Source organism: Desmodus rotundus, chromosome 7 (genome assembly GCF_022682495.2).
Source record: "Desmodus rotundus isolate HL8 chromosome 7, HLdesRot8A.1, whole genome shotgun sequence".
NCBI lineage: Eukaryota > Metazoa > Chordata > Mammalia > Chiroptera > Phyllostomidae > Desmodus > Desmodus rotundus.
In genome coordinates, this window is record NC_071393.1 from 127,447,036 (window position 1) to 127,463,616 (window position 16,581).

At 51.2% G+C, this 16,581-nt stretch overlaps 2 protein-coding genes across 4 annotated transcripts in view; both read left to right on the plus strand.

The window, feature by feature from the left end:
- Positions 1-5,134, plus strand: part of TDP1 (tyrosyl-DNA phosphodiesterase 1) — a 60,342-nt gene extending 55,208 nt beyond the window's left edge. For 2 of the 3 annotated variants that reach the window (XR_008427370.1, XM_024568331.3), the window contains one exon: positions 3,023-4,117. Coding sequence is in view for 2 of the 3 variants with exons in the window: in XM_024568331.3 (XP_024424099.2) it covers positions 3,023-3,096 (74 nt within the window). In the remaining variant the exon portion in view is untranslated. The other variant, XM_045201864.2, reaches the window with a different exon arrangement.
- Positions 5,135-11,977: 6,843 nt separating this feature from the next.
- The window catches only part of KCNK13 (potassium two pore domain channel subfamily K member 13), a 59,617-nt gene continuing 55,013 nt past the window's right edge, over positions 11,978-16,581 (plus strand). The window contains exons 1-2 of the mRNA XM_053929176.1: positions 11,978-12,129; positions 12,594-13,611. Of these exons, the coding sequence (XP_053785151.1) occupies positions 13,272-13,611 (340 nt within the window). The 5' untranslated portion in view covers positions 11,978-12,129; positions 12,594-13,271. The remainder of the gene's footprint in view (positions 12,130-12,593; positions 13,612-16,581) is intronic.

Below are 16,581 nucleotides of genomic sequence, written 5' to 3' on the forward strand. Positions count from 1 at the left end.
GGAGTATGGTGCTGTTTAGCCCAGTTCAAAGGTTCTTTTGCCCAGTTCCAACCTTCCAAAGTTTTGAGGAGTAAGACGTGCAGGGCACTGCCTCTCGAAAGGCAGCTCCGGCTCCATCGTGAAGTGGCTGCGTTTGTATTATTTTTCATGCTGCAATTACAAATTCTACTTAGTTGGTAACCCCATGTAAAGTATTTTGGGAATTTCCTTCATATTTAAGTCTGTCAAGTCTTTTATATGGTCCTTGGTTTCAGTGTAGACTAACATGAAACAACGTCAGGAATCTTAGGGTGACTGGTTCATCTCTTTGGGGTCACACACCACCCCCAGTCTGCTTGTGCCCAGTATAAGGAAAGAATGCGAAGTGATTGCTCCGGTGGGACTGTGGCTTCTGGAAGTAGTGTATCGAGTTCCCCTGCAAAGGACAGTGGGAAGTGTACATATGGGAGTTTGTGCCTGGGGGGCACTGGCATAGAGAGTCCTAAGTCCTTTACCCCATGAGCTATTTCTTAGAAGATTCGAGGAGAAGGCCTATTACCCAGCTGAGTGGAACAAGATTTTTGTACTTTACTTGGTTTGCCTTGTTGTTAAAATCCTGTTAGGACGTACACAGCATATAGATAGCATAATGACAGTCCTCGCCCACTATGAGTGGAAGGTGGTGGTAATTACAGTAATAATTATAACAGCAGTGGCACTCTCAGTACTTACTACAGGCCAGGGTCTGCCGTTGAGCACTAGACATGAATAAATTCATTGAATGCTCACCCCGCCATGACACGGGCGCTACAGATAATGAACCCTAACCCTAAGCAATTGGGTTCTCCTGTTCCCAGCATCCACGCCCCCTGTGCCCTTCCACCACAGCCCCTCCCCACGGAGGGCAAAGTTGGGATGTCCAAAGAGATGTAAGACGCACACAGTCCCTGAGCTCAGGGAGAGATGAGGTGGGGATACACACGGAGAGAAAACCCCACAGGCTGTCCCCTCGTCCCCAGCGCCCTACCGTGTCCAGTGCGCCTCGTCCAGTCTCGCCCGTCCTGTGCTGCTTGCTCATCTCCCTGGCTCTGGCCTCCGCCCTCTGGACCACCCTCCCCCGCTGCCTGCACATCTCCTCATGTCATGCTTCAGTTTTAAATCCGCCCCTGGTATCCAGAAAAAAGACAGCCGTCCATCCCCTCTAGCCTTAGATCCCAACCTCTGATTGTGTCAAGGTCACCTTTTGAACTTGATAAAATGCATGTCACCAGGCCCCAGCCAGGGGAAGGGGGTGGGAGGTGAGCGATTCTCACATGATCCCGGTTAGGGGACTGTAATACGTGGTGAAGTTCATAATCCCCGCACCATGGCCTGCCTGCGAGTCTGTCCACCCCACTGGAAACGCTGAGAGGACCTCAGCTTTGTCTAGCAAAGTACCTAATGTCTAACCAGCACTCAACAAATAGTTCAGATACACGTGTGACTATATCACGAAGCAACTTCTCTCAGTGGAACAATGTACACAGATTGCTTAAAACAGGCCTCCCTCTAAGCTGTTAGTGCCGATTTCCAGTAGTGCTGGGTAAAAAGACGACAGCATCACAACCAGCCCCTTTTCACCTTTCCTGTTGGCCTTTTTGTGGCTTCCCCCCAAGGTAGGGGAGGCTTTGCGCCAGCACGGGAAAGAGTTTGCCTGTAGATGCAGACACTTACTGCTCACGTGCAAAGCAGAGCATCGGGATTTTACCAACGGGGTGGTTTCCAGGTCCTGCTTGGTCGCCGTTGGCTAATGTCAAAGGAGAGGAGGAAGTGCAGTGGTGGCCTTGGAGTTACTGGCTGACTGGCAAACGTTTGCATCACAAATCCTGCACTGGTGAAGTCTCTCTGATAACTACTCACATAGCAAGAATCGGGGATGAAGCAGACCCGGCTTAGCCAGCAGCAGTCTGCAGGAAAAGATGGGTAAAAACAGAAGTCCAGCCACGGAGGGTGATGCTCCCAATGGAAGAGAGCCGGCGCTCTTTTTAAAGCCAGCAAGTATCCCAGGGAGTCGTCTCGAGCCCCGCCAGTCCCTCACCTTTTATGTGTCGTTTCATGCTTTCAAATCATCTGAAGGCCAAAGGCAAGAGAACAGGGTTCTCATAACTTGCCACCATCTTTGGCATTCTTTAACTTTTTTTTTAATTGTAATTTTTCTATTACCACTTTCCTGCTGTTTTAATGCTGGCTCTGCGATTACTCCACACAGTAAGGCTGCAAGGAGGGAGCCGCAGGTGCCACCATTGGCTGGGCGTCCCTGAGCTGCAGCCTGCCTCTCCCAGGAAGAGGAGCAGGCCTCCCGAGGGCGGTGGGCAGGGCCAAGCAGGCTGAAGTGGGCCAGTCCAGCCCAGCAGACCTGCGAGGTGGGCCATTCACTGTCAGCACCGAGTTGTTCGTTCTCACACACACCAGGACAGTCGTGGGGACTTATTTGTAGTCCCTACAGTGTATTTACTCCCTGCCCGCATCCGTATGGTTCTTTCTAAATGGTTGGACTCTAGCAGTAGCAATGCGTGCTCGAAGTGATTTGTTCGGATTTTTCCAGTTTCTGAAGCATCAGTTAAAAGGACGGAAGGAAAGTTCCTATTTATTGAGCATCTCCAACGTGCCGGGAAATTTTGCAGGTGTTCCTTCATTTGTGCTTCACAGTAGTCTTGGATGGTTGCTGATGTAATTGGTTCCCATCTCACAGATGAGGAGCCTGAGGCCAGATTCCAAATGCTTTCCCCAGCATGCAGAGAAGGGCGAGGGCAGGATTTGAACAGGGCTTCGATTCTTCATTCCGTTCTCTCTCTCTCTCTGCTGGACACTATTGTATTCACTCGCCCTGTCCTACCCCGAATCTTCACTAAAAACGTGATTTGTCTGGGGTCGGTTCCAGAAAGGTTCTTCACAGTCTACACACTCCAGCACACAAGTGCACAGATCCCGTCCGGTGAGCGAATTCTCTGCAACCCTGTTCAAATAAATGTTATACATACGCAATGTGTTTGTTTTCTTCCAGATCGGCCGTGGATTTGGAACATTCCCTATACCAAAGCCCCAGACACACACGGGAACATGTGGGTCCCGTCCTGAGAGGGCGGACGCTCTGTGAAACTGACATGTAAGACACTGAGCCCCAAACATCAAATGTTCTTGTTCCTTTGGGGTGTTCACGTCCCTCCAAGTTCTCTCTGCACCCCCAGGACACTCTTTGCAAAGGTCACTCTTTTGAACATGGATGTTGGTTATAGGTTTAGTGGTCATTATTAACATTTCTCACAAAAAATAGTTATATTTTCTTAATTCTCTTTTCTATGCTGTGCTTTGGAATAAGAGCAATTAAACTTCACACTGTGAAAAGAACACATAGATGTGAAGTTCTCGTCGTGATTGGAATCTCTCGATGGTGTCAGCCGTTTGGAAGTGAGGGTTGACTGTGTATGTTGTGCGTACCGGGAAAGGTGCTCTTCATTCAGACGACACTTGTCAGGGGGGTGTGACCCTTTGCTGTCTCACCCGGCCCTCGCTTCGGCTTCCTGGGGTGTTGGGGTTGCTGGACCTGAGTCTGCAGATTCCAGGCGCCTGTCCCTGAGGCTGGCGTGGTGGCCCTTCACACCAGGGAGTCGTGTGGCCTCAGCCCAGCAGCTTCAGGGCACTTTCTGCCCTCCCAGCACCGTGCTGGCTGCCTCCCTGCAGACGGTGGGTCTCCCTGGCCCGGGCCAGCTGCAGTTCCCTCCCCTACACCCCCCAGGCTGCGTGGGGGTCTCTTCCATCCCCACAGATTTCCAGAAAAGACAGCTCACAGGATCATACAAGCGCACACAGAATTTTAGCACAATTTTACTTGGAAGAAATCCTAAAAGGTGACCCAGTTTGGCGCCTTTCGTTTACAAGTGAGGCAGCTGAGGCCCAGAAAGGTCCAGGCTGTCTTTCCATGTTGTGCGCACACAGCCCTCATACTTAGGAGTCGGGGTCTCCCAGGGTGGTTTAGACCCTCAGGTTCTTTAGCATGAGGCTGATTTCCAGTTTGTCTCCGGCCTCTTCATCTTACAGTCGAGAATAGTGTTAAATGTTAATTTGGGAAGATTTTTAAAAAATAGTTTTTAAAACTGTTTTTCAGAGGCCTCGAATTTTCATCTTGGAAGCTGTGGAGAGTGGGAGGATGGGGTGCTGTGCTAGAGGAGGGACTGACCTGGCGTGGCCTCTACTCCCCATCAGAAGCTCTGCTTCCCGTTTCATTGCCGGGATTCTACACAGAATGTTCTCTGGGATCTTTTATTTATTTAGTTTTTTTAGTGTTCTGTTTTTAAAAAAGAAAAAGTTGAAAAGCCACTGAAATAGTTTAACCAGTTCATTTCACAGTTAATAAAACAAAGCCTTAAGCCTTTTCTGACCCTGCCTTCTGCCCGGAACAACCAAGCCCTGCGTCACAGGAGCCCAGAAGACAGTGGGAGTGGAGTGCACCCTGGGCCGGCAGTGGAGCCGGCGCAGTGCTGGGCCGGCCCAGGGCAGCGCCCAGCAGTCTAAGTCGGGTGTCTGCAGGACCCAGAGTCTCACCAGCGAGGCAGCCCCATCCTAGGAGGCGGCAGCAGGAGCTTCCAGGCAGCGGGACAAAGTCACAACGGCTGCAAGCAGTCGGCCTGCCCTGACGCAGGACCCAGAAGGCCTGGGCTACTCAGGGCCCAGTCAGTCAAGGCGTTGATGGCAGATGGACAGCCACCAGCCGTGGCTGGTCCCACGGGTATGTCGTTCATCTGGTCCACCTACCTGCAAAGGGGCTTAGAGCTCAGAGCTGGAGCCGGGATGCCTGAGTGTTTGAATTTCACCCTCGTTACTAAAGAATTAGAGCCGGAACCCCTTCCTTGAGAATTCTTTGTGAATACTTGCCTTTGACTGCTGAATACCTCAGAGAAAAGCTTATGTAGACATTCTTTATTTACAGTTATAGGACATAGTGATTGTGTTGATGGATAAGTGACACTAATTATAATGACTAGTCTGATGACCAAAGTCTATGCAGGAACTCAGTGGCATGCAGAAATGAATTAGCTGTTGTACAGGGCTAAATCTAAAACTATCGATAACGAGCTATGTGTTATGCGTAAGTCAGACCACATTCTGGTAAAATTGTTGACAGGTTCCCAAGTTTAATAGCCCACTTCAAGCAGTACCTAAAAGTGCTACAGACGAAACCGCACGATTTCCTATTGCACTTCTGTCACCTGGTAAGTCAGATCTCAAGGGGCCCTTGCTTGTTCAGTGGGATTCGCACGCAAACACAGAAGACGGGGCATATCAGAGAAGGCGTCATGTGCAGCGCTTTGTCCCTGGGAGGTACCAGCAGCACACGTGACCGGGACACAGCACGGAGTCTGGTGACCCCTGGGAACCCCGTCCCTGCCCGCTGGTCCCTGAGCAGGCGTGCTGACCAGCAGGTGCTGAGCACCGGCTGCGTGGCCAGGTACTGTTCTACATGTCTCACACATGTTAACTGATTTAATCTTCATGACACCCCCGTGAAGGGGGTGCTGCTATCACCCCCATTTTACAGATGGAGGGACTAAGACACTGGTCCAAAAGCTCCAGCCAAGGAGGAGGCCTTGTGTGTATAATATGCAGCTGTGGCTACAACCCCGGTGCCTTTCCTCCACCGGAACAGTGAATCGTGGTTGGCGCGACGGGACAAACCAGGGCAGCAGCTAAATGGCACGTTATCGGGCAGCACCGAGCCACTGAATTACTGAAGCCAGAACCCGACAGCAGAGCAGGCTCCTTTCAGGTGAGAGCGTCAAGGGCTGAGCGCTCTCCACGTTTCGTGCCTCACCCTCCAATAACTGTGCCGGCCAGCAGATTTCACCTAAAAGCAAAGGAAACCAAGACGGGAATTTTAAAATCCAGGGTTCTCAAAAAGCTGTGTAAGTAAGTGAGCCCTTATCATCTGAGTGTTCCAGATCAGAGGTTTTTTCACACTGTAGCCATGGCCTTTTAGAGAATCATGAAATCGGCTTAGGGGACCATGACCAGCATTTTTAAATGAAATAAAGAAAGTGTCTGTGTGTAACACAAACACTCATTTTTGTTTCAGTTTGTATATGTGTGAGTTACAATATAAAGTGAACTCCTTCCCAGGTTTGCTAGTTCAAGCCTCCCGGATGAAGACGGGTCAGCGGGCAGTAACCAGAGCTTTGACCAAAGCCTGAGTCTGGTCCCAGCCCCGCCCCCTCCACACCCGGAGGCCCCTCCACCCCATGTGACACCAAGTCCTCATGATCTCGTCTTTGAGTGGGGCTCATTGCTATCCTCCCTGCCTTGGGGCGGGGGGCGGGGGGGTAGTGGAATCTGTGCTCTTAAACACAGGCAAGAACGGCACAAATAGAAATTGTAAAGGTTCTCACTCCCAGTCAGTGAAAGTGCTGGGCGCTGGCAGTCTCTCCCTGGGGCGCTTAGAGGATATTAACTCAGGTGTAGAAACTGTGCGCCCTCAAATACTGCTTCCAGGCTACCAAATACAGGTTGTTTCCGGGAGCTGGGGTAGATGGAAGGGGCCTGGCTGCATATACATATATATACATGTATATAATGACATCATGATTTGAGTCCATTTTGGAAGCAGATATGATATAATAAAGTTCAAGATCCCTTTTAGCAACAAGGTTCTGAGCTTCTGTCTTCCTTACTGTTCTTGTTGAGGGAACACTGAGTATCAGGGGACTCACACTCTGCTGGGCCTGCTAATACTGCAGCGGGCAAGTGGGGTTGGCTCGCTACGTGTACGTCACGAGGGAAGAGTGTGGAAACAAGGATGCTTCAGTGACCAGGGCCTTACTCCTGCCACATCGACCAGAACACCAACCCCTAAACTGCAGTGGGGAGATGCAGGTCTCGGTTTCCTTCCTGTCCAAAGGACTGCGCCTGCTAGAAACACCTTCCAGCTGAGAAGTGAGCGGCAGCCAGAGGAACTTACTGCTGCTTCCTTCACTCGACCTCCTCCCTCCACCGTTGGTTTGGTGGCATCCTGGACGTCTCCCGTCGGGCTGTGCATAAAGCCCGTTGGCAGCAGGGTGCTTGGAGAACCAAACCTGAATCATCCCACCTCTTCCAGGACCACCCACCAGAGGTGGTGGGGGCGCCCTGTCTTCAGATGGAGAATATTCTACACGTCCGGGAGTCCTTCAGTTCGACATTTGTGGCTGCTGGTGCCGCCTGCGCCAGACTGAACTGCAAGGCTTCCTTCGCCCGTTTTTTTACAGCGACACTGCTGAGGTTTTCTAGGCAACGTCCTCCAGTATCATGGGTAATTATCAAAGTGCATTTTTTAAGGTTTCTTTGAACCCTTGAAAATAGTTACTGGCGGCACCTCTGCTTCTCAAAACTTGCCTAACTTGAGAGCCGCTGGCGGCTGGCGACGCACCAGGGCCCATTCACGTTCTCTAGGCTCCGACTTCGCCTTGGCCAGGGCGCTCCCCGCCATCTGCCCCCTCGGCCTGAAAGGAGCTGCATTCGCAGCCGCCCACCAAATTGGTAACTTTTATTGTGTGTAAATTATAATAAGTTCTCATTTAACATCATTGATAGGTTCTGGGACTTAAAGGAAAACGATGTAGAACAAAACCAGATTTACCAGAAGGTAGTTGATATAAAGAGCAGTTAATTTCCTATGGCGTCTCATCAACTTTAGAGCAAGATGTTATTGGAGGATCTGCTGTATAGCTCAATAAAGCTGATTTTATAAAAACACAAAGAGCCCTGGCCGGTGTGCCTCAGTGGATTGAGTGCCAGCCTGCGAAGCCAAGAGTCAGTGGTTTGATTCCTAGTTAGGGTACATGCCTGGGTTGTGGGCCAGGCCCCCAGTAGGGGGCATGCCAGAGGCAACGGATCCATGTTTCCCTCCCTCTCTTTCTGCCTCCCTTCCCCTCTCTAAAACTAAATAAAATTTTAAAAAACAACACAAAGAATGTACAGTTTGGATATGTGAATTTATGTAAATTCTACATCAAAAGAAATGTAAATTGTTGAACTGTCGTTAATGATACACTGTTTTTGCCATGTATAATGCACTTCTGTGTATAATGTCCACCCACGGTTTTGTGCGCATACTACACGGGATTATCATACCCCTGGTATGTGATCATTGTACCCATGTATAATGCGCATCCTTATTTTTTCCTCAAAAATGTAGGTGATAAAGTGCCCGCATACACAGCGAAAACTGAAGGATCTAGGGGCGAGCGTATGGATGTCTGCAGTTTATGCTGAAATGCATTAAAATACGGTATGTTCACGGAAGGAGAGATACATGGGGAAGCAGACAGGAAAACTTAAGTATACAAAGTTGCCACCGAAATTCTTTCAACTTTGGTGTGAGTTTGAAGTATTCGTTTTAAAACATTGGGGGGAAACCAAGTAGCTTCAGGTTTCTGGCAGGGCCAAATAAATGGCTGTTGAACCAGCTCTTTCACAAATCCAAGTGTAAGCTCAGGAAAACAACTTCTTTAAAAAGCAGCTGCTTAAAAGTACTGAAAGTGACTAAAAGCAGGCAGAAACTGGAGGGGAGTCGACAACTAAGAAGGCACTGCTCTGGGTGGGTTTGCTGGGGCGGGGGTTGAAGGGGGGAATGATTGTTGTTTGTTTGTTCCCACTGTCGGTCCAGGTCTCGGGCAGCACAGGAAAACCTGCCGTCTTGCTGGCTTGTTGATCGCAGTACAGGGTTTGGAGCAATCACAGCCTCTGAGAGTGAAGAGGGAAATAACAGAAAAGAGCCAGAGAGGGGACTCCCAAACTGTATATAAACTGCTCAAATCTTGGGCTGACCACTGACTTGTGTGTGCACAGGTAAGGCTAAAAGAACTCAGTAAAAACTGAGCTGTTTTCGCCTACAGGGGAGACAGTTTTGTGGTTGAGTTCAGCCAAGTTTTAACTGGATGTTGAAAAAATAGTAAGTTACTTTCCTAGGAACATAATAGAATTCATAGCTTGTATACATCCATACAATATCTGGGACATCATCCAAAATGACTCAGGATACAAATAAACAGAAAAACAAGTCATTCTCCAAAGAAAAGAAAGCAAAACCAACCCTAGAATTTCCAAAGATTTTAAAGCAGCCATTGAAATATATGTTCAAGTGTATAAAAACGATTTTATATTGACTAAGAAGACAGTAAATCAGCAGAGTGATAGAAAATATTTTTGAAGAACTAAATGGTAATTTTAGAAAGAAAAAGTATAATACCTGAAATTTAAACATAACAGAATGGAGATGACAGGGGAGTCAGGTCAATAAATAGGTCGATAAAAACTATCCAATCTGGGGGGTGGGGGGGAAACACTGGGGAAAAAGGGGAGGGAATACTAGGGATCTATGGGGTAAATCAAAAGGTTTAACTTAACATGTAATTGGAATCCTAGGAATCCTAGTCTCTGACAGTGAAGAGGAAATAGAGATGAGAAAGAAAGAAAGATGAGAAAATACGGGGCAGAGAAAATAATTGAAGAAATAATTGCTAAAAATTTCTCAACTTTGGCAACAAATTTACAGATCCAAGTTCAGTGAATAACCAGCAGTATTAATACAAAGAAAATGCCACTGGGAGTATCACAGTCACACTACTGGGGACCACACATATGGAGAAAATGGGAAAAGCAGCGAGAGAAGCTGAGAGCCGCGCCCACTGGCTGGCCTCGCAGCAGAAACAGTGAGGCCAGAAGGCAGTCCAACAGCATCTCTCTCTGACGTGCCCAGAGAAAAGTCCCCTCGGAAATCTACACCCAGCAAGTATCCTTCAAGAATGAAGATGAAACGACCACACTTTCAGATAGGAGGAAACTAGGAATTTGCAGATTGCACTATAAGAAATGCTGAAGGAAATCCTTCAGGCTGAAGGGGGAGTGTATCAGAGAGAAACTCAGTATTCAGTACGGAAGGAAAGCCATTCGAAATAGCAGACATCCTCAAAAAGATAAAGATAAAAAGGCTTTTTCTCTTTAAAAAAAAAATGTTCTCTTTAAGAACAGGGCACATGTATTGAGCCCTGACTGGTGTGGCTCAGTTGTTTGGAAACACACTTAAAATGGCTCATAGACGCAAATATAAAAGCTAAAATTATAAAATGTCTAGGGGGAAAAAAAGACATGCAACCTTGAGGAAATAATGGTTTCTTAGTAAACAAATAACACTAAACATAAAAGATTAATATATTGAGCTTCACCAAAATTAAAACCATCCATCAGAAAACATCTTTAAGAAAATAAATAGGCAAGCCAGGGGCTGGTAGAAAATATTTGCAAGTTAGGTATCTGAGAAAGGACTGGCTTGATGATACAAAGGATCCCTGTAATTCAACAATACAAAAGAGAAAACAGTTTTTCTAATGGGTAAAATATATCAACAGGTCGTTTACAAAGGCAGATACACAGATGGCCAACAAGCACATCAGTCATCAGGGAAATGCAAATATTAAAAACCGAGACACCACTACACAGCCATCAGCATGATTGAAATTAAAACGACGTACTGCCAGACGTTCACAAGATGTGGAGCACTGGGGACTATTGCACATGGTTGGTTGATCCAGCTACTTCGGAAAAATATTAGGCAGTTTCTTGTCGAAGTAAATACATACCTGCCCTATGACTCAGCAATTCCACTCCTAGGTATTTACCCAAGAGACACAAAAACATCTACAAATACTTATACAGGAATGTTCCTAGCAGTTTCATTTACGACCTCGGGGAATTTCTGACAGCCCTGGTTTCTATCAATAGGAAAGTAAGTAAAACTATAGTGTATTCAAACAGTAAAAAAAAAAAAAAAAAACCTAGGAGGGAAAAAGGGTGAAATTATTCTAAGCCATAACATGGATCCATATTAAAAAACAGTGTGTTACACAAACACAGAAACGTGTTCACACCTCTATGATTACATTTATATGAAGATCTAGATCTAAAACTAAATTCTATAAAGGCAAACCCAATCAGTGGTAGAAAAAAATTAAGAACAGGTCGATAGGGTGGATTGGTGTTTAATTTGCAAAGGTGTCCACATTTGTCAGAATTCCTCTAATGGCTCACTTAAGATTCTCGCTTTTCACTGTGTCAATTTTGCCCCAAAGGAAAAAAAAATTGTAAATAAGTATTGAACTCTAATGATATGGAGGGAGAAGTATTGGGGGAGAGTGGGAGTGGATTGATGTCTTCAGCTTCCTTTGAATGCGGTAAGCCAAATGGGTTGATGGATAGAAAGAGGTATGGACAGATAGGTAAAGAAACACAGTAACATTTACCATCGTGGCGAGTATATGCACGTTCGCTGTAAATTTCTGACAACTCTGAAATTTTTCATAACAAAATAGTGGGGAGCAGTAGTTGCAGCATTTAACCTGGGGACACACACGCCCCAGTAGCCACTACCCGCCTAAAGCTGTTGCCCCCAGTAGGCTAAATAAAAGAGAAGCATTGTGGAACTGAGTAATATCTGCAGCATCAGGGCTTCCAATGGCAGAATATTGGAATCCAGAACTATGGGTTTTTTTTTTTTCTCTGTTCCTAGGGAGTGTAGGTGGGTGGGTTGGGCCTTGAGCCTGGAACCAGTCTCTCGGGAGGCGGTGAGATTTTGATTAATTTGAAGATGCCCTTGTATCCATTCCTTTATGTGTCCATATTCACTCCCACATTCCAGGGGCCGGTGGTTCGCAGGGGCGGTGTGGGGCCGGGTGCACAGGTGCGGGCGAGTTGCGTCTGAAAGGGACGAGCGCCCTCTTCTGGCCCGGGAGGAGCCCACATAGCCCGGTGAGCGCTTGACCCGCCTCTTCAGCACCCACTCCCGGCAACTGTGCGCCGGGGTTGGGAGCCGCAGCCCCCTGAGTGCCCGCCGAAAGCCGGGCAGCTGCGGGCGGAGACTGGCGCCGGGGCGGCCCCGCGCGGCCGGGAGGTAGGAGGCAGGGTGGAGCCTCTGGCGCAGGCGGCCTCGCAGCTCCACCTGTTGCCGCGTCGGAGCGCACTGGCAGGGCAAGCAGAGCTCTGCGCGCGCCCCTGCTCCCCCGCGCCGCCCCGCAGGGCGCGGCTGCGGCGAGGAGGGGACCTGGGGACAGTCCCGCCAAAGCGGAGCAGAAGGGCTCTCCTCCGGAGGTGAGACTCGAGCGGGGCTGCTATTCCGGCGCCCTCCGAAAGGCAGGGTCCCGGGGAGAGGCCCTTAGCGGTTTGCTGGGCGCTGAGGGCGGGGGTGGGGGTGCGGGGTCTTGCCGCTGGTCTGCGCGGGATGAGACACGAAGCCTGGTGGGCGCAAAGTGTCTGGAGTGCACTGAGGCAGCCAAGTCCGGGTAGAGGAGATGGCACTCTCTGGGGTCAAGGTCTCCTGGCCGTGGGGCACCTCCGGCCCCGGTCCTCCGCAGCCTCTCGGGATCTGGTGCTGTCCAGCGGCTCGCGCTTCGCTCGCGCTGAGCTGACACGTGCGGGCCGAAGACGCTCCCGCGCAGGACTCCGAGGCCAAGGGCGTTCTGGGCCGGGGCCAGGCGAGGGAGGCTGCCGGGGGAGAGGCCCCTAACTTCCTTCGCGCTCTCATTCCAACCTCCCTTTCTGGTCTCCCCCTCCAGCCCCTCGGCCCGCGAGCACCACTCTGCACGGTCCCTCTGTCGGTGCGCCCTCCCGGGACCTGTCCCAGCCTGTAAGACCCGACAGCCGGGCCGGTGACCCGAGGGGCGCGAGCGACGCCGCGACCGGGACGCAGCACCGCAGATCCACCTGCGAAGCCCGCCGACTGAGACCCAGCGTCCAGGCCGTCGTCTCGACAGGCGATGGTCAAAGGGATGGAGGCCGCGGGGCTCCCCTTGCCCTCCAGCCCGCGAAGCCGCCCGACCCTCGCTCCCGGGGACACTCACCGCCGCGGGAGTGCGCCCTGAAGACGCGCCACGCCCCCTCCCCAGTGCAGGGCGCCGGGGCGGAAGCAGCGCCCGCACCCTCGTGCGGAGCAGCAGCGGGCTCCGCACCTCTCGCTCGAGCCGTCAGCTTTCAGGAGAACTGAACGGCGGCGAGAAGCCGGATTTGAAACCAGGAGTCAGGGCGGCCGTGGGAGGTTGGTTCCACCCGAGTAGTCGAGGCGGCGGCCGAGGGAGCCGTGGGGCCGTGAAAGCGCCCAGCGGGCATGGGCGAGCCCGTCGTAGCGCGGCCGGGGGCCGGCTGAGCGCTCGGCTGAGCCCCGACCTGCGGGGGGCCTGGGCGAGAGTCCGCCCGCGGCCACGGCCGTCCGGCGCGGGGCTCTGCGAGGCCGGGCCATGGCTGGCCGGGGGTGCGGCTGCAGCTGCGGCCCGGGCCACCTGAACGAGGACAACGCGCGCTTCCTGCTGCTCGCCGCGCTCATCGTGCTCTACCTGCTGGGCGGCGCCGCGGTCTTCTCGGCGCTGGAGCTGGCGCACGAGCGCCAGGCCAAGCAGCGCTGGGAGGAGCGCCTGGCCAACTTCAGCCGCCGCCACAGCCTGAGTCGCGAGGAGCTGCGCGGCTTCCTCCGCCACTACGAGGAGGCGACGGAGGCCGGCATCCGCGTGGACAACACCCGTCCGCGGTGGGACTTCACCGGCGCCTTCTACTTCGTGGGCACCGTGGTGTCCACCATAGGTAGGTGAGCCGCACTGGGGGGTGGCGCGCGGGAGGACTCGCCCGCGTCTTCCTGGAGGGGCGCGTCCCAGGGGAGGACAGCGCTTCTCAACCCCGCGTTCTTCCCCCGCTCAGCCGGCCGCACAGGTGTGAGCACTGCCTGACCCACAGGTGGTGTGGCTTCTCGGCTTCTCTAAACGTGATGCGTTAGCATCACCTGGGAGCTCGTTAAAACCGCTGCGTCTCAGCCCCTCCTCCGACCTCCCGAGTCAGCACCTGCGGCTAACGAAGCCCCCGCGGACCCCAGGGGTCCTTACATTGCAGGCACTGCTGTGGGGGATTTTCAGTCTGCTTAAGGAGACATAGCTCGAGTTCGTGGAAATTTCGGGAAAGAGCTGACAAGCTGGGACAGGAACCTATAAACGTTTACTGAGTTCGCGCGGCGCACAAGGCACTGGGTGGGAGGTGGGGCACAAACTTAAAAGGAATCAGCCCTTGACTTCAAGCTTACAGAGGAAATGAGATTGAATACCAGACTGAACGTTCCTCAAAACGCTAATGAGGAGGGAAACTTTCCTACCTCGGAGAATGGCGGAGAAGTGACTTTTGGGCTGAATCCCGTAGTGTTAGGTGTGACTTGGGTTTTGCCTTCTGGAGGAGGAGAGAACTTCATTCAGGGACGCCGCAAAGTTGGTCTGTTGAGTAGGCTATGAACAAGGCCTCTGGGCTAACGGGGCGGAGCTGGGGGCCTCACCGCCAGTTTAAGGAGCTAGAAGCATCTGGAGGCAACTGGGAGCCACTGAAAGTTTTGGAGCAAGAGTGTGGCACGGCAACGGTCAGTTTGCCTTTATTCCCAGCAGAAGGAAAACGCTGGGTGTCTTTGCACCACACTTGGAAAGATCGTTCACCCTTGAAACATAAGCGAGTTATAGGGGGCCGGGGAAGATGCTGTGGGAATTTTGAAGAAAGGAGAAAGCTGGCACAGAGGGGGGGCTTTGAAAGGCATTGCTGAGAGCGAGTGGCTCCCAGCTGCCAGGGCCAGGACTAGAGCAGGGCTCACAGTGGCCAATGCCACCGGGTGCGGGTGCTCTGCAACTGTGGCCCCTGTGCTAGCGAGAGAACTACCGGTGAGGGGGGGTGACAAGGGGAACTTCCTTGAAGCTCCCACGCATGGTAGTCTCGGGTAGACATTCTGCCAGAAGGAGCACAGAGTATAACGGAGACCAGCCTCAGGCCTGGTTAGGCGAGAAAGATGTCCCAAGGTCCGTCTGGAAGCGCAGGGCTGCAGCTGGGGAGTGGGAGGCAAGGCAGAGAGGCCTGCACAACTGGGGACACGCCAGCTGTGTCTGAAGTGCTTTGTCCTGTACCACCTGGCTCACAAACCCCACCCCACCCCCACACCCCATTCCCATCCCATCCCAGGGGGCCCTGCCCATCAGCAGGTCACTAGACACCACAATGGCTGGGTGTCTGGCACAAAAACTGTCAGCATTCTCCATGATGTCCCAAACGCGGGCCTTGAGGGGGTGAAGGAGGCGTAATACCCTCCATGGCTCTCTCCTCTCAGAATTCTCTTAGCAGAATTCCCTAAGTACCTCATTTGTCACCTCCGTGTCTCAGAAGACAGTTCCAGAATTTCTACGCAGGGAGGACTTGAGTGAGCAAACTGATTGGCAAGTGTTGCTGTGGAACTCCCCTGAATCTACCATGTTTAATAGCAAGTGCTACAGAGTGTTTATTAGGTCAAACAGTTATGTGGGATGGTTTTGTTGGGCGATTGGGGGGCTAAATCCTCCCTCCACCACACACCACCCCTTAGTACTCCCCTTGGACACGGAGGTAGGAGGGAGCGGAGTGTGTTTATAGACTGGTGAACATCAATGCCTTAGGAACCGAGAATGTCTTGGATGGGTGGGCGTTGCAGATGTAATAATGTAGCCTGGCAGCACAGAAGGAAGCCTGGGCAGAGTGTCTGGAGCTGGACTTGCGCAGGTGCCTCGGCCGTTCAGCGCCCCATCTGTCTCCGCGGAGACGGCCACAGAGTGCTCGCCCTGGTAGCTGGCACACGTGAGTCCTGCCTCGCGCCCATCCCTGCTGCTGAGCCTGCCCCTTTTCTCAGGGTTCTCTTGGGAGACAGTGAGCTCATGCAAGGAATGTTCTTTACAAAGCACAAAGCGCGATACAAGTATGGGCTTATTTTTACAGTTCTAACATTTCCTTTTAAACTGTTTCATCAGCTGCTGTTGGAATAATGTACGTGCTACCCTTTACTAGGGTACGTCTTAGGCACACACCGTGCTTATTGTGTGAATATGCCATGCAGCTGACGGCTGCATTCCGATCACACTTAATTTCAGTCAACACAACTCCATGAGGTCAGCACGATCATCTCCATTTCACAGATGAGGGAACTAAAGTTCATGGTCTTCGCAAAATAAAGTATAAAGAAGAGAGGAGGCAAGCCATCTGTAGTGATATCACCCCAGGTTAGCCATTGCTAACATTCTGGCGCATCGCTTTCTGTTCTGTGTCCCTGTGCACCATTTATAGTTTGCATTTTAACCATAACATTACATGATGGTGTTTTTCTTGTCAAAATTGGTCCCGCTGTACTTTATTCCGCAAAGACTTTGAGGTAACACATCAAGAAAGCATACCATAAAATAATCATAAAAGGCAAATAAAACTTCAGAATCAGGAGAAAGAAGAACAGAAATATGAGAAGGTGTGAGAGAGGGGCTTTGTCTTAGTTTAGGTTTGCTCAGAAGTGGACCCCGAGGCAAGAATTTGAGTTCAAGCAGTTTATGGGCAGGCGCAAGGAAAACAGGCAGGTGAAGAAGGAAGTCAGTCCATACAGGTATGCTGTTAGGCAGGAACATAGTGGGCAGCGGGTACAGGCAGACCTCCAGGATATGCCGGGTTCGGTGCCAGACCACCGTAGTAAAGAGGTTCGTAGTGTTTTTTTTGCTCATAGAGGGTCTTGCCTTCCAT